The sequence below is a fragment of the Ixodes scapularis genome, unplaced genomic scaffold (assembly GCF_016920785.2).
Source record: "Ixodes scapularis isolate PalLabHiFi unplaced genomic scaffold, ASM1692078v2 PGA_scaffold0__279_contigs__length_252992795, whole genome shotgun sequence".
In the NCBI taxonomy this organism is placed as follows: domain Eukaryota; kingdom Metazoa; phylum Arthropoda; class Arachnida; order Ixodida; family Ixodidae; genus Ixodes; species Ixodes scapularis.
The window spans coordinates 10,885,555-10,908,142 of NW_024609835.1; the positions used below are offsets into that span (position 1 = coordinate 10,885,555).

Here is a 22,588-nt window from a genome sequence, read left to right on the forward strand (position 1 = left end):
AAAGAAGAGGAAGTAAAACAGCCGCTCTCCAAGCAAAGGTTCGGGCAGGCGACCCAGAGTCATGGACATTGAGCGACTTATTGATTGGGTACGACCTCATCGCTTTCTATTCGATATGCGTGACCCTGGTTTCAAAGACACGCAGTTAAAAATAACCGCCTTTTTAACAGCTCTGTGTCTCGGTCCCTCAGCCTAGGAACAAGGTTCACCAGGTACCCGTCGGTATCTTGGTGGCGAAAGATTTCGCGCACCCAGGAGGCTCTTCTGAGCGTCAAGCCGTCCACACACATATGCACTAATTGCGTATCAAAGAGCTTTTGTCGCATTTCTATTTCAGCATCCCACATGTCAGTCATGGTGCAGGTGATACACACCCAATTCCACAGGAACCGGAACCGCAGTGCACGCGCTAATCCGCAGCACCGCGGTACAAGAAGCGCTACTGAAGCGCTAACAAGGCGCGACTGGAGCGCTAACAAGGCGCTACTGAAGCGCTAACAAGGCGCTACAGAAGCGCTAATCGCGCGCTGTGTTAGAACTAAGTCACACGCTAGGAAGCGCCACATGAGCGCTCCTTGGAGCGCTCCTGTAGCGCTAACTTAGCGCTCCGCTGTATGTGTGAACAGGCCTTTACACTTGCGCCATGCAATTCATTGAACCATACTCCGAAATGAACTCTTACGCCGCCGTTGTATCTACTTTATGCGTCATGCTGGACTGGCGTCTCGAACGTGCAATCCTCATATATCCTTCGCGTGATTGTACCTTGAACTTCTTTCTTCATAAGCCTCAAATGACCTCCATTAGTTTGGCACAGACGCCATACACTACAGTGCCCTGTACATACACCAAGACGATGATATTGATGGGAGTTTCCAGGTTTAATGTCGAAAAGGGTCTATTATACTTCGTCTCACCCTACGATGGACTAAGGGCTAAAGCTACGGACCGCCAGATCCAATCACGAGCCACTAAGAAATTGCGTGGTATTGCGCTTTGATGCACGCATCAGCCCGCGTCTCGGATCACTGATGGGGATCGGCGGAGAGTGGTTCGAATCGAATAGAAGTGAGTGACTCAACAATTTTACATTGAAAAAAAGCCGCGACGTACAGGCTGTTTGCAGCGTCGAAGATATAGAAATGATGCAGCGTTTTTCGGTTCGGAGAGTTATTCGTCCACCCCCAATCAAAGGTAGGCATGTCATAGTTTAGCGTAGAACGTGATTGGACCTGGCGGCCCGTGGCTTTGGCCTTTAGTCCATTGTAGGATGAGACAAAGTATAGGAGGCATTGTTAGGTTACGGCGCGCAACGTAAACACTATAGATACCAAATGAAACCTTTCTTTGACAATGCACTCGAAAGCCTTCGCCCTTTTTTTGTTTGGCAACAAACTCAGTCGCGCCATCTATCGGGTAGCCTCGGGCACACTTCCGGTTAACGCATATTTCCTATTCTTTGTACTCATCATTCCTTTATCGTAAGAATGAGTTAAGTCTGACAGTGCTGTAAGTTGCGACTTGCAGAAGATGGCATAAATGTTTGTTTTCGCAAATACTTTGAAACTGGGCGTCTTGTTCAGAACCGGAAATGTTGGGAGGCTATTTGCACACTGGCGCCACCACGTTTCAACTCACGCGAGAAAGAGCTAATACGCGGGGGCACACTCGCTCACCTTGAGAGCCAACGAAGAATGCACGCACACTTCTCCCTTGCGAACCCTTAGAGAAAGTGGTCATATAATTGTAGGCCCGTAACTCGCCACGCCTTGTGTTTTTTAAGCTGTTACTGGCAATATAATAAGCATATATACTCGGCGACAACTTTTCTTGGCAATGCAGTGGAAGGTACAGGCCCGCGTCCCCTCTCCCATTTTGAGTGTGCGCAGGCTCTCCTCTTCCCCCATTTCCGGGGAGAGAAGGAGAGCCCTCGCACACTCAAAATGGGAGAGGGAACGCGGGCCTGTACCTTCCACTGCATTGCCAAGAAAAGTTGTCGCCGAGTATAGCCTTCTCTGCGGTGCACGATCGTGCCTCTGTGGGTTTCAGAAAGCGATAGCACGAAGCGAGCGCAAAGATACCACAGTGCACGCTACGTGCCACGTTGGTGAGCGCTCGAGGCAGCGTGCCTGCACGAACCGACGGGCTGACTGGGCGCGGTCCAATTCGGTGCGCAGGGCCAGAGGATCTTCTACCACAGGGTGATGATCGAGACGCCCGGAGAGGAAACGGAAGTGATCCTGGCGAAGTGCGTGCTTCCGGGCGGCTTCAACCAGACCTCAACTTCCGGCAGCCGCTCGCGGAGGCAATCGCTGCCCTTCGACCTCATCGAGCCCGAGTGAGCCAAGTCCCCTTCGCCCTCGCAGTCGCGGCGCCTCTTAGACGCCGGCCGGCACGACTCCAGGCCGTACTTTGCGCGCTTCGAAAGAAAAACGAGCCCACTTTGTGGGCTCCAGAGGTTTCTTCTTGAAAGCCGTGGTCACACAGATAATACGTCATACAAAAGGCACTGTCTGAGGCATTCCTTATATGACGGTCCTATTGGTCGTGCGAAAACTGCCTGCAGACATGTTCGAAGCATATATGAAGTCGTGATGTGCAGCGAACAGCGTGTTTCTTGTATGAGGTATACGAACAGTGCAACTGCGTCTTTAGTGGTGTGCGATGATGCCTAGAATGTTTCGTATTGAAACCATATTTTTTAAAATTAATTACTAAAAGATAATTACTCCCTATAAATTAGTAAACGGAATATACTGCTCGTTAATAACTTTCTCAGTTAAGCTATTTGGCAAAGACCAATACACCTAACTGTTTTTCTGCGCAGTGAGAACTTTTCGCAGGATGATTTGGCCAGCGTTTCGAGAAACACACTGTATAAGCTCTTGACATTTTCGACGGCGGTCCCCGACACAAACGACCGAATTATCTGAGAGTTGCACTTATGGCGCCATCTCCCGAGAACCGACGCAAGCAAAGCAGGGGGTCGCCTACTTTCAACCGAGTGCTTGCTGTGCGTTTCAGCAGATGGCGCCACAAGGAGAACTCTTCGTGAGTTCGATCGTCTACGTCCAAGACCGCCGGCCCCCCGTTGATAACGTCTAGGGTATTGTTCTAATTACGCGCAGGAACCGAGCTACGCCGTGAAAACTCACATGGTCATATGTGTAACTAAAATATACCCTTGGTGAAAGGTCGAGCTCGTTCCGAGTACGCGCCGGTTTTTCCCGCAGATTCGTGAACAAGCCCCTGGATTTGTAACACCTTATGGTGTGTGTTTAGGCTCCTAGAGGTAGACTAAACATTTACTCTCAGTTTTTATATCTTACTTTCGAGATTGGATTAAGCACACCGCTGTAACAAGAAAAACACACTAAAAGTACGTAAGGATACGCATCGGATAATGAAAGTATATATACTAGCAATCTAGAAATACACTTGAAGTGTGCTTTTTTCGTTTATAAAAGTAAAATATAAAAAAAAAAAAAAAAATTTTTTTTGCCAATGTAAATACTTAGGTTTTCCAGCTCGGTAGTCTTGCTTCGGTAAAGTTTGCCAAACCTTCAGATGAGCGATCCGCTCAGGGTAACAATCGTATTCTTTATGTGCACCGCGTCCGACTTTACGAACATCTTAAGCTATTGTCCCGATTCGGTAAAAGTTTTCCGACAACCGCACTGAATTACGCCTTCAATTACAGGGACAAAGTCGAGGCGTGCGTTTTAGTTTTACCTTTCTCAGACACCTCCACTCCGCTCTAACTTTATTCCCAAGTTTACCCTAATTAGTAAGTGTCACTGTTGCCACGACAAAGTCTACCTTGAAGTCGCGAGAAGTTTCAGAAATATGCATACGAGGCGCGTGCATTTTTTTGTTTTTTGGGACTCGGGGTGTAACACTGTTTAAAGGTAGCGCTAGTTTGCAGGGCGCCGCTTCTCCCGTTAATAATCGTCACGAATATTAAGGGGGCAAAAGCATCCAGCGTGTGCGCGGTCTCCAGACATTTGCAGTCCGGGCAATTACGCGACAGCTTTAGTGTTCCTTTTCTCAACCCGCGCCGTGAGACGCAGTCGAGTTGCCCTTTGTGGGACCTTGCTTGGGCAGGCACGCCTCGTTTATTCGCGCCTAATTGGATTCTGGGCGTTTTATTCGTCCCCATTGCGTAATTCTTTTTCGCTGTCTCCCCGCATTATGCACCTTCCCGCCGGCTTGAGTTATGGCTGCGGTACGGCTCTGAGACTCGACCTTCGAGGACTTAACCCCACCGCCTCGTTCCGCAGAAATGGGGAGGCGTGTTTGTCGGTCGTGCAAATTTGCTCTGAATCGCAAAAGTAAATGTCAGTAACTGTTAAAGACAAAAAGCGAATCTGCCTCTAAGGTATGGTGCCACCAGTTCCACCCTATGGAGGAGCAATTTAGCCACTTCCGTACGACGGCATATCTGGGCTCTCCGAAGTCCCCGGGTGTGTAGTGTCTACCACCACATTGGGCCTTCTGCGTACCGATCGTTGTTCTCGCTTGAATCGGTTCACTCAGTGAGCGCATCGTTTGGTGTCACAATGCAATGGCCCTTCTGCCGCAGTCGCGAAAGTTTTGGGCGCCCTTTTGGCACCGATACCACATTGGTCTCGGGGGTGAAAAGGCTTCGGATATGCCTTTTCACCCCCGATGCAACGATATTCAATTGGAATGTTTTTCACTTTACACGAGCTTACTAGCACTAGTGGGACTCAAGGATACTCGCACGCAACGCCACTGGCCAAGAAACGCCTTTGTTGCGGTGTAATTTGAAGGGCAAAAGAGATGGCTTTCATTCAATCTCTCCTTCGCAAAATTCGATGACGTAACGTGGGGATCGCAGTACACCCCAATGACGATATTTGAATGCGGTTTATAGATTAGACCCGAGCATTCCGTGGGCACTGGATTTGGCCTCGTGATAATTACTAGCTCGAGAAGCATTCGGATAGTGGCCCGTGTCCAATCGCTGCAACGACGACAATAGCCGAGCCATCATAATATCTGGAACTCAGCGCGTGTCCTGTGCTTTGCCAACCCCAGTGCGTGGCTATGATCAACATTGGCTTCATATAATCGTCTCCATATCACGTGGCCGCTTGTTCTGAATGCGAGTTTAGAAGGTGAACGCTGCTCGTTTTAGGGGCGAAGCTCCTTAGGGTCTAGCCTCGTCCGTCCGGCGTCCGTGCTCACATCGATCTTGCTGGTGCTCGTGCTCGTGAGCTGACGTGCTCGTGTAAGGCAAAAAAAAAATTATGAAAAAAACAGAAAGGATGTTGGCGCAGTCGACAGGATTCGAACCTATGCGGAGAGACCCCAATGGAGTTCTATTCCATCGCCTTAACCACTCGGCCACGACTGCGGGACGAGTAGGGGGCTCTGAGATGTGGTAGGAACTCAAGAGCTGGGGATGTCATGGATGAAGCGTTGCATGTAGCCGCTCAACGTCTATACAGGAGAGGGCGCTGCGGTCAAATTCGTATATAATCTCGTTAAACTTTGCATGCAAAATGGACAATTGGGCGAGTTGGTAAGAGTTCATAATTACTTACAGCGCGACTGGGACAAGGGCAGACAGAGGAGAAAACACACGGGACAAGCGCTGAACTTAGTTCAGCGCTTGTCCTGTGTGCTTTCTCCTCTGTCTACCCTTGTCCCTGTCGCGCTGTAAGTAATTATGAACTTTGCATGCATTGGCTCAATGTTTATAGACGAGAGGGCGCTGCGGTCAAATGCTCAAATACGTATATAACCACGTTCTATACAACACGTTCTCTTTCTGACATGGATGAAAACGAACGAAAGGCTCGGCATGCTGCGGCTCAGCGTCTACGCAGAGAAGCATTACCAGAGCTTCGCCCCAATCAACATCATTCACCACAAGGAGATGCGGTCGTTTTCTTTTTCTTTAATTTTTTTTTTCTGGGACAAGTCCCAGAAAAAAAGGATGAAAAACGAACGGGTGTTTCATAGGTCATTAACGTCAGGGATTCGTTCTAAGCGGTATTTGCGCAAAGTACAAAAATTGTTGCATCGCCGCTTTGCCGCAGCGTGGCCATTGGAGCATGATTTAGATTGCCCCTTTCACTCGTAGAGCCAGCTGAGGGACGACCAACGATTTGTGTTCCGAATGCGTCTCGGGGCTGTATTATCTCCAGAAACTTCCGAGAGTGCATTGTAAGCTGTAACGGGTTGTCGCAGGCACCTGAACATCACCGAGTACATCGAGGCCCGAGCCCCGGTGCCGTACCTGGACGTGGCCATCCGGCAGAACGGACGGGTCTTGGACACCACGCTCAACGTGCAGCCGGGGACCCCGCTCGAGATGCTCGTCTTCCTGGACCCCAAGAGCAGAGGTACACGGTCGCGCTCACGTCGCCACGTTCGGGCCGGGAGCGATCCTTTCTGTATGTCTTCACTGCAGGCCTAAGAAGTTCAGGGCGTGGCCAGACCCACGTGTCGTCGTATGCTCCGCAGACAATCAGATGGCGTCATTAGCTGACAGAAATGTCCAAGAACGAATCACGTAGCGAAAAATGTAATCCTACTACGACTCGCCCGGCTTTCCGTTAGCTTTCGCGGAGTATAGACCAGCTATGACGGCATGCCTCTAATAAGGTTCCTCTACACCCACTTCCCGTGTAGGTTACTGTACCTCCTGCACCCTTTCTGATTGGGGAGGCCGGAGAGGAGGCGAGACGATGCGGAGAGTGACTCGCCTGCTCTCCGGGGTTCGCTCCGCTAAAGTGGAAAAGCAGGAGGGCTTCGCGGGGCGAGCCTGTCCTGCTTATTTTAACCTGCAGCACCTGCGTGCATAAGGTCAGCTTTTTTTTTTCCCTTTCGCGTCTCCCTTTTTTATTGGCTGACATAGAGCGCGAAATGTTTGCCCTCTCCTTCAGACTGTTTTATTGGACGTGTGTAGCAACAGTAAAAATCTAGTTCAGAACACAGCACCTCCACCTCGGCACCGTTACTTCTTTTTTTTATTATTTAACGTTTCAGTTTGCCAAGAACGCCAGACTGCTAGTACTCTTTACCAGGCATCGTCTGCTAGCTTGACTACTACCGCTTCTTCGCTTAGATGTTCGAAGCAGATTTTTTGACTAAAATAATCCCTGGAAAAGGGGAACAAGAGGGACAAAGGACAAACATAAATCTCCAAACACAGCTAGGTGACTGGTGAGCGACTGAAAAAATCCGCCTGGTCCGGGTATTTATGTTTGTCCTTTGTCCCTCTTGTTCCCCTTCTCCAGGGACTATTTTCGTCATTCTTGTCCAGCTCGCTTGCACCTTTGCAATTAATTGCACTATAATTATAACCTTGAATTTGCAAGCTTCACCCTTGTTGGTGTCAGACTGGTGGTGGCTGATAAAACCCGTTTGCTCCACTGACGTCTAACCCCTGGTTAGACGTCAGTGGTAGAGGGCTCCAGTTGTAATGGAGAGGTCCCGGGTTCGATACCCGGACCAGGCGGATTTTTTCGGTCGCTCGCCAGTCACCTAGCTGTGTTTGGAGATTGGTGTTTATCCTTTGTCCCTCTTGTTCCCCTTCTCCAGGGATTATTTTCGTCATTCTTGTCCAGCTCGCTTGCACTTTTGCATTTAATTGCACTATAATTATAACAGATTTTTTTCCATTCTGTTTAGAGTTTATTTATTTATTTATTTATTAGAGTACCTACATCGCCTAGAAGCCATTACAGTAGGGGGGGGGGAGCACAAAAATAACATGCAAAATGTACATCGTTATACAGGAAAAAAAGAAGAAAACACTACTACATTTATAAAGACTAAATCATATGAAAATTTAAACAATTGACTGAATTTTCTCAAAAAACAACTCTGGCATCAAAGTTTCTACAATGTCATTAGGAAGCTTATTCCAATCCTCAACAGACCGTGGAAAAAAAGAATTTAAAAACATCAGTTCTGCACTTATACGGACGGATCTTTTTTGAATTGTCAACCCTTAAAGACACATAAGCAGGTTCTAGAAGATGTGTTGATTTACATTGCGGGCATCTTCCAGCTCCGATTCCCACAAACCCTGTCTCCGGATGAATATGACACTTCAATGCTTCGCTCTCGGCAAAAGGGTTTATTCACTCACTGATTGCCTTGGGGGGTTTCGGGATCGGGGGACGGTCATCAGCGAGGCCGGGGGATAGCCCGCTGCCACAGCAGCTTCTCCGAGTCCCAGCGGTGGTCGTCCACACCGCGACATGGGGACGTCGTCGTCCAGGGTCGCTGTCCGGTCCGTTTGTCGAGTCCGCCACTCGACGTAGTGCCCGCACTCCCCCGCGCCAGCGTCCAGCGCCGTCCGAGCTCGCCTCCATGACCGGTCCCTTGTCAAGTCGGCAGCCCAAGCCCTCTTCCTTTGTCTCCGTTGCCCTTCTTAAGACCTTCCCAAGTCCTTGTCCCGCCGACCGTCCAATCGGGAACCTGCCGCGAGCCGATCCTCCGACGTCAGCGCTGGGTGAGGGGGGCGCTTGCCCCGTTCCTCCCGGAGAGCTCGGACATTCCGCGACCGGACGGCGACTGGAAACGGGAAGGTCACAGGGAACGAAGGAGCGCCCGACAGAAAGGCGGCGGGGACCGGCAAGGTCACGGAGAGCGGAGGAGCCAGGGAGAGGGTTCCCACAACATATACCAGTATTATTGTGGAATATGTTATGCAGAAGTTTTAGACGAAGGCACTGACGTCTGTGCCTCAGCGGCCTCCAGTCCAGCGATGACTTCAGTTCAGTTACACTTGTCCTGAAATCATAATTTCCCGTAACAAACCTTGCAGCACGGTTCTGTATTTTTTCAATCTGGTCCCCCAAGTTGAACCTATAGGGGTCCCAGATTGTACACGCATAATCAAGAACTGATCTAACAAGTGAAAAATATAGGGTTTCTTTCAGTGACGAGGAGGCCAATCTAAAATTACGCTTAATGAAACCTAGCGATCGACTAGCATTGGCGGTTATATGGTCAACATGTTTATTCCAACTTAAATATGACGAAAAAATAACTCCTAAATATTTAGTTTCATTTAAAAGGATGAGGGGCAATCCACCATTGGTGTATAAAGAAGGGAAGAAATTCGTTTTTCTTGTGAACCTGATATAGACACATTTCGATATATTCAAAGACATACGCCATTGAAGACACCAAGCTTCAATCCTGTCCAAATCACTTTGAAGAGCAAGGGCGTCAGCATTACATGAAACATCTGCGTACAAAACGCAATCATCGGCATATAATCTTATTTTAGAAGGAACTTTTTGGACCAGATCATTAATGAAAATTAAAAACAGGAGAGGTCCGAGTACCGATCCCTGTGGGACACCAGGTGTAACTTGGACTGACGGGGACTGAATCCCATTAGTTACTACAGACTGTTTCCTGTAGCTTAAGTAGTCACCTATCCAGCAAAAAATTTCTGAATCAATGTTTAGTTTCCGAAGCTTAAACATGAGGAGAGCATGTGGAACCACATCAAAGGCCTTATTAAAATCTAAAAATATGCAGTCGACCTGTTTTGCCCTATCGAATGACAATGCCAAGTCATGATAGAATTCAGTTAACTGAGTAGTGCAGGATAAACCAGAACGGAAGCCATGCTGAGCTGGAGTAAAAAAATTGATTTGGGCAAGGTGACTCATGAGACTGGTGTAAATCACGTGTTCCATGACTTTACAAGATTCACTCGTAAGAGAGATTGGCCTGTAATTAACGACTAGATTTTTGGGACCAGACTTGTGAATCTTTATTCTTTATTCTTTATTCAGGTAGCTCCTGCAGCGCCGTTGAGGCATTATTGCAGGGGGCGAACAACATAGAAAAAAACATTTCTGCATTTGCGGCACAAACAGTTTCAACACTTAAATTGTTCCAATCCCTAATAGTCCTAACAAAGAAAGAATTTTTGCACAGTTCCGTCCTGGTGGAATATTCGCGTATTTTGTGGATATGATCGGGACAACATTTGCAGTTCTCCAGTCATGTGGTAATACACGTCTCCAAAGACACTGTAAATATAATGGTCAAGTAACGGGAGATAACATCAGCACAGGACTTTAAAACAGTGTTCGGGATATCATCGAGACCAGACGCTGAACTTTGCTTTATTTTGGTTAAAAGCTTAAAAATACCATGCACGTCAAAATAAATTTCAGACACGCGAACCACAGGATTAACCGCTACTTCGCAATGATCATAATCACACGTAATGACATCGGAAAATACAGACCTAAAGTAGTTATTAAAAGTGACAGCCTTTAAGTTGTCATCGGTGACAATGTCACCACTGACATTCAAAGGTATCGTTACGATTTGATCAAATGATCTTCCAGAACTCCTTCCGGTTCTGTTTAAGCTTAGTATTTAGCGTCGCGAAGTAATTTGCTCGGGACAAAGTTATCGCATGCTTGAGGGCAGCTCCTATCTCAATTAATTTTCTGTAAGATGCAGAGTCATGGCGTGTGCGGTATTGTTTCAGGGCACGTTTATTTTTATTTGTTAATTTGCGCAATTCAGAATTAAACCATGGTTTGTCACGACGTCGCTTGGACGAAAGAATTCTAGATGGAACGAAAGTTTCAACAAGGGTTGATAATCTCGTTTTAAAAATGTTCCACAATAAATGCACGTCACCCGATACGCTTAATTCTTCGAAAGCCGGAAAATATGAACTTAGGTTATTCGATAGGCCGGTATAATCACCCCTATCGAATAAGTGCACTTTCTTAGGACGAAACGAAAAATCATGTTTAAAAGAACAAGCCAAATTAGCGACCCCAGCCATATGGTCACTAATTCCAGGAATGACTGTTACAGCTGTAATAGCCGAATCGTAATTACTGAAAAGAAGATCTAGAAGACTCGAGCGGCTGGGAGAAATTCTCGTGGGCTCGTTAACAAACTGTTTAAGACTGTAGTCGTTAATGAGATTAATAAATGCTGCGTATATACCAGAAGAGCTAGCAGTTAAAGGCCGGTGATCTATCCATTGGATTTCAGGTAAATTAAAGTCACCACCAATAACAACAAAACCGTCTTCGACCACTGACAAAGCATTATACAAAAAAAAGAAAAAAAACTGGGCTAGCATCACTTGCTGGCGGCCTATAGAAACAGCCTACGGAAAGGTAGTTGCCATTTTCAAGGTAGACGCGGCACCAAACCGTTTCACAAGATAAGCCATTGAAATCAATCTTGCAGCTTTTTAAACTTTCATGAATAAGCAAAAAGACACCACCACCTGAAACATTCCTGTCTTTACGATACACTGTGAAATGCACTGGAAATTCGACCTCCTTGATTGACTTTCGAGGTTATCACACTGCGAGGATAGACTCTTAAATTGCGCGGCCATATGGCTCGTAGAGATATTAAGGTGATCCATATCAACCCGTAACTGTGGTAGCGAAGCCAAATTGACTTCGACAGCCGTAAGTCTGTTCGTTAATTCTCCCATTTTTTCGTCTAATGAGTTCTGGTTATTTTTTATTGTCTTTAACTCATTAAAAAGCTCTGTTTGACCCGCCTGTAGTTGAGGAAGAATAGCCAGACTCTGCAACATAAGCTGTTCCTGAGATTCCGTGAGGGGACCCGGGTTAGATTCAACGTCCCCATCAAGCAATAGTAACAACTTGGCACGATCAAACAAAAAACAAAACACACTGCTTCGGCACAGCAGCAGAACAAGGCATCTATCATCATATCGAAACATAGAGACGTTGTATTTACTAACCTGCAGAGACAGAAGAAGTGGATTAAGTGACATCCTGTTGGCGGCCCTGTCACTGTGCCCACTGAAGACGTCCGCCGACGGTCGTTTCTTTATATGCGCCCAAAATACTGTAGATGATGATGATGATGCCAAGGCCAGGCCTGACGCGTCGATGCAAGGGACGGTAAACTCCGAAAAGGGAGGCGCTTCTTTGTAGATAAACCGATTCCACGTGTTGGCCCAATCTTGCAGACATGACGAAGAGGTTAAATTGCCGTTGACGAGCTTGTAGTGCTGACCGGTTGTGGAAGGGATACCAAGAAGCAGCAACAGCTGCATAGACAGAAGAAGTGGATTAAGTGACATCCTGTTGGCGGCCCTGCCACTGTGCCCACTAAAAAAAAAAGGCACGGACAGCCCAAAGGTCGTATGTTTTTTTATTGTCTAAAACGATGCACGTTGTAGTCATAGACACGCAAAAAAAAAAAAAAAAAAAAGAACACGCATCGGGAAAAAGAAAAAATTTTTTTTTCCACTCGCAAGCGCGCCTTTTTATTTTTGGCACCCTCCTCTCCCGCTTTTCGCCTCCTCGCTTCTTTTGATTCGTGACATCCAAAATCATGAAATTTTGAAGCTGTGTAGGCGAAATTTCTATAATATTTAATAACGGCAATCGTAAAACATGTTTTTTAACGTAATTGCGAGCGCACTACGGCCCCTCTTTTTGAAATACCAAAAATCAAAGTCCGGTGCGATGTCGCTTCCTGGATTTGTATCCTTCCTCGGATAACTTGGCGGCGCTCGAGCAGATGATGATCGGTGAGTCGGAGGAAGAAGCAGGTTTTTTCCCGGTCGGTCCGCCGCGGCGCTTCGGGTCAAGGCGGCAACGGCGCTTCGCTTTGTAGCGTGGAGCGGGGGTCCGAGAGAACGTCGACTCGCAGGAGAACGCAAAATTTGACGTCAGCGCGCTGGCGCGGATCGCGTAGGAACTCCGAATTCGGCACTCGGAAATTGCTTTTTTACTTCACAAATATTGAATTCCCAAGTTTCGAGTTTTGAGGGTAATGTCCCGGCATCGTTTTGAATCGTTTCGGATAATAAAAGAAATTATGATTTTAATGTCTCAGTGCCCCTTTTATGCGCGCTTCTTGTTTGGGGAAGATGGGCGCCTACAGCCATAAAAAGGTTTCTACCGTCTGACGGTTGCCATTTGCGGTTTCCAGGGGGCTATGCAAGACGGCTGGACGAAGCGGGACAAAAGGGACCGGGACATCGCTGCCTGCTGCGATTGGTCAGCGACGTGGCGCCGAGCAATCGCAGCAAACGGCGATGTCCCGGTCCCTTCGCCTTGCCAGCTTGCATATCCCCCCTGAACGGTTCCTGTTGGTTTGTGTACTCTTGGAGTTTATTCGAATGATTGTCACCGGTTGATTGAAATGCCGTCCTTGTTGCACGCGTCTCTGCAGCAGGAGCTCAGAAAGCAGCCGCAACTTGCGAGAAATATGGCGCCTGCTAGTGATAGCCCCAGAGAGAGAGAAAGAGAGAGGGATTGGCCATTTATTCGGATCACTAAGAGTCAGATGAGAGAGTACTTTTGGCCGAAAGCGGCTTGGGCGTGTTCGCAAATACTTCTCGGTACTGATCACGAGCCGCATAGTATCCCCTAGCTACGGTATTGGCCAAAACAGTTAAAGGGACGGTGCAACGATTTTCAATTGGAATATTTTTCTATTTATACGAGCTTACTGTCGCGAATGGAGTCCTTGTTGCGGTGTAATTTCAAGGACAAAGGTGAGCGTTTTCATTCAATATCTTCTTCGCAGAACTTGATGACGTAACTGGGGGATCGCAGTCTCCTCCAGTGGCGATATTTGAATGCGGCTCATAGATTGGACCCGAGCATTGCGTGGGCACTCGATTTGGGCTCGTGATAATCCATAGCTCGAGAAGCATCGGGGTAATGGCCCGTGTCCAATCGCTGCCTTGATGACAATAGCCGAACCATAACGATGTGTGGAACTCAGCGCGTCCTAAGCCTTGCCAACCCCAGCGCGTGGCTATGATCGACATTGGCAGCAAATAGTCGTCTCCAGATCACGTGACCGCTTGTTCCGGCTGCGAGTTAAGGCGGTGAACTCTGCTCGTTTTTCTTTAATTTTTTTTCTGCGACTTCGATTGCGTGTGGTAAGCAGTGTTCGCGCAAAGTACAAATATCGTTGCATCGCCCTTTTAATAAGAGTTCGGATACTTTTATTCGACTTCGCTGCAGTTGAAGATATAATGAAATACTTAGCGGATATTTCACGACCTTAAAAACGTAACCAAAACTATTTTAAACGAAGGAAGAAAAGAAGATTTTTGACCTTTGTTCTTTAAATGCTTTGACACTTAAAAAGATGTGGATACAATCACTAAAAAAAAAATCCTAATCTCCCAACTCTGTTATTCTTTACTCACGACGCAATGAGTGATTCACCGATGGTGATGCTTGAGTTTGCTGCTGTTGAGCGTGTCGTGACGGCAAGCCTTTCGCAGCGTGTCCGCAGCGTTCATTTTTCGTCAAAAACAAAGTTGGGGCCGAAGTTGACGGAAACGCACGGATTGGGCAATCACGACGATGACTTCGCGTTTTTGTCGCCGACGTCCAGTCGGCACGCTCCGCGAAGTTTCGGATCCAACTTTGTGCTTGACGAGTTTAGGGCCCCGGGTCTGTTTTTTTTTGCTGGTGAAAGTGGGTAGTCGTTTTGAGGATGAGCTGGGAACAACACGCTCATATTTTTCCTCCTGCCAATATCGAGCAGAGCTGTGTGCAGTAATATTCTTACTTAGATCAATTTATTGTAACTTGCTGAAACTTATGTAAGTAAATGATTTCTAAGTTACACTGAAACTTTAGTAACTGAAACCTTTACTTCGCAACATTTTTGGGGTAACACGTATCTTCATCCAGTTTCAATTATTTTTAAAAAAACAGTGTGGCCAACTGCACAACTTTATATTGACTCAATCTGTACGCAAGCGATGTTGTCACGGCGCCTTATACTCTAAGGTGACTGAAGTGCTGAAGCAGGAGCTAACTGGGCCAATAAGTCGTTTTAGCAGATTGTCGCGATAACTCGAATAATTATAATAGCCTAAACACCGCCTTTGCTCAAGCGTAGTATCGTAATCGGGTATTGTTATTGGATGTATCGCATCGATATAATTAACAACCCCTCGTTTCCATGTTGGTGAATGATGTGTTGGTCAGCAGTCGCAGAACACCTCGATAACGTGGGACAGCGGAAAAGTGATTGGGACGCAATTTGGGTTACTTTTTTGTAGCTGCAGTGAGACACGTTTGTAGCTTGATTACATTTCACCTCAATAAACTTTGTTTCAAACATCATTCCACCTCAAAAATTATTTTTTACAGTGCCCCCCCCAAAAAAGTATTAATATAATTTTTACCCAAACCAATCGCCCATGCTTAGTTATTGCTGTCTTACTAATCTTGCGCCAGTTAATGTTTCGGTTCCCCTAGTAATTGATGATTCTCGGCGATGCTACCATGCTTGCGGAGAAAATCGTTTGGTATGGCGCGTTTTTCGGGAGAGCGCTGCGTAGCGCCATGATGCGGCTTCCGGTCTGTCGGCTCGTCTGGGCCCGTCGTCCCTCCGGCACGTCGTTAATCTCGCACCTCCCTTATTACGCGGCGCGGCAACGGTGCGCGTTAGGCCGCCGTAACAATTAGTGCGCGAAAATTGATGAACGAAACGGACGAAACCACCGTCGTCCTCGTTCCTACTGCGCATTCCGTGATTCGAGCCTGGTTTCATTCGAGCCCGCGTCGGTTCATTTTCGACGCGGGGTGTGAGCGGCGGGCCCGCATGCCTGCAGCATGTCCGATATTTTTTGCCGTAATTACAGTCATCTAAATAGCGTAAGTGTCTGTGTGTGAGCGTATGGGAAAGGGGGGGTTGGTTACATGTGCCGTGCGAGTTGTTTAAGTGATCGTCGGTATGATTCGCTCGCGATTCTATGCAGCCGTGATTGCTGCCAAGCGGTGCCCTCAGCATTTGGTTTTTGCAGTCCGTGCCGGTTCATTAGTGAACTCGCTTTCGTGGCGCTTGTTCGAGAAAGTTATTTTCTATTTTTGTTTATTTCTTCTAGCGTTTCAGCAAATTCCGGTCAATAACGACTATTAAAAGCACGGCCAGATTCTTTTTTTTTTTTTTTAGTATTGTCACGAATGACAAGGGATAAGGCGAGTGTGCATTTTTAGAAGCTTCGACACGCACACTGACCCCCATGATGCACTCGCAATAATTGTTTCACATCAGTAAGTCTAACCAATGAGAAAAGCGAGCGTTATCATCCTTAGAGGTCATGCAGCCCTGTTGTGACATGGGATACTCCGAAAGCTGGCGTGGGAATCTTTGTTGTCGATCTTGTTGGACTGGGGCGCTTTGGCGTCCTCCGATGAACGGGAATAGAAGCGGAAGACGCAGTTTCCTCTACGTTCAAAATGATGAGCTTCTTGTGTTGCAGAAAGTAGGCTGACTGGTTCGATGGCTCAGCAGATGCCGTGCCTGCTGGACAAACTGAACGAGTCCATTAGCACTTTGTTAATTCCAGACGAAATCGTTATACTTAGAATACGCTTTTGTTTAGGTCTGTATATCTCAGGAGTGATTAAAGTCATCGTATAATTATTGTATTTCTCTCTTGGTCGTCGTGTGTCGTTTTTTGTGAAGTCCGTCTTCTTTTTTGTAAACTAGATTTAAATCGCTTTACTGGGAGTCCTGTGTGATTCGTCTCGAAGACAATCACTCGCCGGTGATGACATCAGTTTTTTAACTCTACATTTGGACTGGGAGCAGTACGACCGCGACTTAATGATTGGCATTCCGAATGCTGCATAGTCGATTCCTTTTGAGAGTGGATCTTTTTGCAAAGTGGTGGTCAGCTCTGTACTGTGTTTATGGTTTTATATACTAATGTAGTTAGCGAGTTAATAATTATTTTTCTGCATTTTGGATAAGTTCGATTATCTACATTTTTGTTCCAGATACCTACGGCATTCTCACCAGTTACCTCAAGGTGACCGACAGCTCTTCTAACCAAGAGGAAATCATCGTCATGAACGGGTATGTATGAATGTTTCCCAAGAAACTTGGTGCCGCACAATGTTAAGAATTAGATCAGGCTTAGTACAATACGAATAAGCTGATGTTATTTCCAAACTCCTCGCTTAATTCTCACACAAGTTCTGTTTTATCGAGCTATTAGAGTCTTGAGACTGATCTCGCGTATTATTTTATACTATGGTTTTTTATTTGTTTACGCTTAGTGAACCCACTAGTGTCTCGCGAATATATGAGGTTAGATGGAAATGTTTCTGAAATCGCCGCTAGGAGGCTTTTCTTTCCAAAATATTTTTATGTCGCTTCGTTGGCAAACCTTCCGTATGAAATGACCACAAATGTCAGATTGGTATCTCAGAAAATCTGGCTTTGACAAGAATTTTTATCGAGCAACCATGAACATTTTCAATTATGCATGAAAACGAAATACATCGGTCGTTAAATTATTTTTATTTAGAAGGAAAAACTGCGACGGAAATCAAATCCGGATTGAATGCTGGTCTTGGGGCTTCATCAAATTTAATTAATTTATTTATTTTGAAATACTGCGACCTCGATGAGGTCATTGAAGTAGTGGAAAGAAAGCATACATATACATTCAAAAAGGCCAACGATTAAAGATGTACACACCCTACGGAACAAAACTTAAAAAGCCGCGGAAAATGCAATATAGTTTGTTTTCCAACATCAGTTTTTGGGTTTTCGAATTCAAGTGCGGTCGTACGGACACAAGTGATGAACCACGTTCAGAACGTCCAAAAACAGCTACCGAGCAAAACTTGTGGATACAATTCATGATTTGGGTTTGGAAGACCGCCACATAAAAGTGCGTGAAAAATCGAGGAAGCAGTGGGCATTTTTCCTTAACGAGTTGTTCATATTTTACACAATGAATGGGAATTAAAAAAACCTTCTGCAAGGTGGGTGCCGCATTTGCTCAATCCGGAGCTAAAATGCATTCGAACCCAAATGTCAGACGTCAGTTTGCACATGTTTCAGGCAAATCCAACGGATTTCAAGCGATGATTTGTAATTATGAACGGGACCTCGGTCCACCATTAAACACCAGTAACAAAAAGTCGATCGAAACAATGAACTGTGCCCGGTGAATCGGTTCCGAAGGAGGCAGACCATTGACTCGTCTGGCAAGGTGAATGCATGAGTCTTTTGGGACGCCAAAAGAAGTTTGGTTATTGATTGTCTTGAAAAGAGTAAAAATCTTACTGGCCAATACTACGCAACACTTCTGGACGAGCGAAAACAAGTAATTAAAAAATAAGCACCCGGGAATGGTTAAGAAACAGGTGCTGCTTCACCACGACAATGCACCTGCCTATTTGAAGTGTACTCGCTCTGCAAAAACTGGCTGAACTGAAATTCAAAATGCTTCTGCATCCACCGTATTTACCAGATTTTGCTCCCTCGGACTTCCACCTATTCCTGAAGCTCAAAATCTTCCTGGCTGGAAAGAGATTTTTGTTGAATGAAAAATGATAGAGGATATGAATAGTTATTTTTGGGATCTCGAAGAAAGCCTCTTCAGGGAGGGAATCAAGTGCTGGGAAAACAGTGGACCAAGTGCGTCGACCTTTGGTGGGATTATGTCAAAATATAAAGTATAATTTTAATCACATTTATAATATTTTATTTTTCATTCCGGAAACGTTTCAATCTGCCCTCGTAAAATACGGTAGATAAGTTATACCAATATAGAGAACAAGCTGATTGTAAAACAATTACCTAATACGTTAAATGAAAGACAGGTAGCATTACACAAAAATGCTGTCACCAGAAGCCTTTAAATTAAACGCTAATGGGACTTTTATCCTATCAATTAATAAAAAGAAAGGGTTTGTAATTTTTTAACGCAACCAGTTTCATAAAGTCTGAGCAACGCTTGAGAGAAATTTATTAAAAATACTAAAAAACAAAACAAAACAAAATTCTGCAAATGTATTTGTGGGTGCACAGAATGCAGATTAAGCATAGTTCCCCGAGCAGCTAAAGGCACTTTCAAGCGCAGAAATTATGCACATGTTCAGAACGTCTGCGCTTGCATCGTGCGAAGTCCCCAGCTGGTCGGGACCCAATGCCTGGGGGTACCATATTCTAAAACTGTAATTTCTCTTTTAAGCCATACTAACTGGAAAATTGGAGATGCAGGTACACTGAAGCAAGTCTACACTTATCTCCGGCCTGCATTCTTTACCGCGATTCACTCAAAACTCCACTCATTTATCTCCATGTACGGAAATCGTATACCGAGAAAGGAAACTGGTTGTCATGCTCCAATGGGAAGGCGATTTCAATTGGCATAATGGTTGCACGCTCCTTTGTGATATTAAGTGTAGGACAGTGTGGTAGCATTATGAACATTGATCGGTGTTTCATGTACAAGGCAATGCACTGTACGCTCGATAACTTCTTCGAGTCTATTTGGCTTACACTGTAAAAAACGCGGCTACCCTCAAATGCCTCCTTTCACGCGCATTGATTTTGTAAAAAAAAAGAAAGAAACAAAGATAGGGGTTTGTGCTTTAAAGAAATTACGGAATTGTCATTAAAATTTAATTACTAATTATTGTAATTGAGTCCCCTGTCGATACACCAGGCGCGTTCTAACAAAATGCCTTTGACAGATCCTTTAGTTTACGGTCTGTGTCACTTGGGGACCTGTCTTCCTTGAAGTCGAGGTGTATGAGCAATTATCATTTGAACATTTGAAATTTGAAGTCTCGTGAATTTCTATATTTTCCTCGTAACGCCACTCATTTGTCTTCCTGTAATCAGTACAGTCAATGAATATAGTGAATTGTATTTTGAGTCGATAGCTTTCAAGCCTTGGCGGCAAAAAAGTTACATTCCTTCTGCCAACAACAGGAAATAGCCAGACTTGTACAAGTAACGCGTTACTTGTATCCAGTGTTGTAGGCTTTACCGAAAAAAATAGTAACGAAATACGTTACTCGTTACTTGCAAATAAAAGGAACGCGTTATTAACCTACGTTAATTGAGAATAAATGGAACGCGTTACCGTTACGTTACCGCAAAAAGTAACGCACGTTGCGTTTTTTTTTCATTTTGAATTAACGTCTTTTCCTTTGTTGTTACTTAAAGAAACAGTATGTTTATCTAAAAACTGAACACTAGTATCATATATCTTATACGGTCCCACCTAAACACTCAAAAGAAAACAACGCAAAAAGAACGCAAAAACGAAAAAACAAGTTGTATAACGAAAAAATAGTCAGAGTGCAGGCGAGCTGGTGTAAGTTGAACATGATTGTAAACCTGAGACTGGGGTAGAAAAGAGAACACAACAGAAGGTAGAAAGACGTTGCCTCCTCTTTTTCTACCTTCTGTTGTGTTCTCTTTTCTATCCGAGTCTCAGGTTTACAATCATGTTCAAATTGTATAACTTGGTGTCTAAAAATACGAAAAAAAAAATTAAGTTTAATTTTTTTACGTTTTTGGGAAGAATAAATAACGAGTAACGTAACCACGTTACACGCTATTCAAAATAAGTAACGTCAGTACGTTACACGTTACTGTCCTTAAAAGTTCGCGAGTACGTTACTAAGTTTTCGGAGAAAGTAGCGCGTTAGCGGTAACGCCGTTACTTGTAACGCGTTACCGCCAACACTGCATGTATCTAGTCCCTTTTAGCGGTAATGAAGTAACGCCTCAGTTACTCTTTGAGAGAAGAGACGAGTAACCTCCTTTCGTTTCTTTTTGATGGAGTAACGTGGAATGGTTGTGGAGGGGAACGCGTACAACACAAGCTACGCAGTTTGATTTTTGTCTAAGGAAGGGAGCTCAACCTATGGATCTTAGTGTTCTAAAACATAAACAGATAGTTTCCGCAACCAGCCAGTACATTGAAGAGAGTTCAGACATATATAGGTTCGTCTACGTTTCCACACACCTGCATTACATATGGTTACAACTTCAGTAACACAAACCCTCAGTTGGTTATTCAAGCAACATATTGCATGATGTTAGAGTTCAGTATCTCCATGTCTAAACGCTGGAAGCCGGCTACTGCTACAGAAAAACGACATCTTTAGAGTAACCACAAAGAACACGTTCTTTTTAGAACCTCTCTAACGAGTAATGTACTTAAGTAACAGAAATGAATAACGACTAACGGTATTGAGTTACTTTTTATTCAATAATGTGTACATACATCGAAATGGCCATTGAAGCATAATACCGCTAGAACCTCTCATTGATCGAGCCGAAGATTGGAAGGCCGTTGCTACCATTGCGTAGGAGTGCACAACGCACTCCGGGAATTTTGAAAGAGTATAAGAGCGAGGGGTGTTAACCTGACGTAATATCTGGTTCACACACTTGCGACTTCTTATGACCGAGTGCGGTACGGCCTCTTGTGATCTCTTACGGCGAGAGAATGCCTTGGCGCCATCTATCGGGTAGCCGTAGAACAACTCATATTTTTGCCTATTTACCTCTCTTTTTCGCGCATCATTCTTTCACTATTGTATTGAAAATCTTCACACAATGTTACATTCGAACATTCCTCACAGATATTACGTACATTTGATCTCAGAAATATTGCACGATCTTCGCCCTAGTGAAATGCATTTCCACAGCCCCCTCATAAGGGGCGCCCGCCTGCCAGTCTGTTCTCTCGCCGTAACAAATTACAAGAACTCGGTTGTAAGCAAACGTAGGTGTACGAACCAGCCTGCATATTTGGACGACCATGATCAAAGTTTTTTTTTTTCATTTCTCTTTTTCTGTGCCCACAGGTGCTCCATCGACCCCTACATCTTTGGAAACTTCGAGACGCTGGACGGCGGCGACACGTTGTCCGCCAAGTTCCGGGCCTTCAAGTTTCCGGAATCAAACTACGTGCTCTTCGTGGGCACCGTTAATATCTGCATCAAGGAGTGCAAAGGGGTACGTCGACCGCCCCTGCAATCCCACAAGTCCCTCACTTCAAACCGCGCTAACCCTCAGACCGTTATTTAGCAGTAGGAAACAATTGAAAAAAAAAAAAAAAAACTGTTTTTGTGTTATGGTCCCTTGAATAGCCGTGCAGTCTTGCAAAAAAAAAAAAGAAATAAATGCTTTATTTCTTTTTTTTGCCACCGTAACAGAATGTTTACGAGCGATAATGCGATGCTCTCCACTTTGGCTAAACTCATGATTTGTGTTCCAGTGATTTGTGTTACTGGGGGCATCTAAGGACGCAATATGCATGTATACGACACCCTATTCAGGGTCTGCGTCGTCGGAGGAACTTGCCGCAAGCTTGCATCAGTTCCGCGCGATCTCCAGATCGCTTAATATTGGATAATAACCTCATGACTCAACTCACCATCGCGCCGCTGAAACTGCTCTCTCATCTGGTTGTCGTGCTGCCTCCCGATTTCGCCAGTTCACGCCACCGCGAGGTAACACTACGCACGAGGGTATGCAAGAATGCGGCACAAGAATACAGTAGAGAGACTGCACAGGGAGACTTGACAAAAGAATCGCACCAGACTACAAAGAATATTTCTCCTCTTCTGCCCTATCTTAACTAAATAAAAGGTTATTCTTCTTACCAACCGTTCCAGGCCAGTTTAACTTCGAGTCTGGAATATATATCATGGTCGAAACGTCTAAGTAAATGAGTTAAGTTTTTGAAGTGGCTCTTTATTATTTATATATATATTGTGACGAAGACGACGACGCAGGGGCGGTAGCGTACCTGACC

The 22,588-nt window shown here is 45.3% G+C and overlaps 1 protein-coding gene across 1 annotated transcript in view; it reads left to right on the top strand.

The window, feature by feature from the left end:
- LOC8043944 overlaps positions 1-22,588 on the top strand; it is a 77,393-nt gene that overhangs the window by 42,131 nt on the left and 12,674 nt on the right. The window contains exons 4-7 of the mRNA XM_042290953.1: positions 2,178-2,338; positions 6,220-6,374; positions 16,788-16,866; positions 21,636-21,786. Coding sequence (XP_042146887.1) covers positions 2,178-2,338; positions 6,220-6,374; positions 16,788-16,866; positions 21,636-21,786 — 546 coding nt within the window. The remainder of the gene's footprint in view (positions 1-2,177; positions 2,339-6,219; positions 6,375-16,787; positions 16,867-21,635; positions 21,787-22,588) is intronic.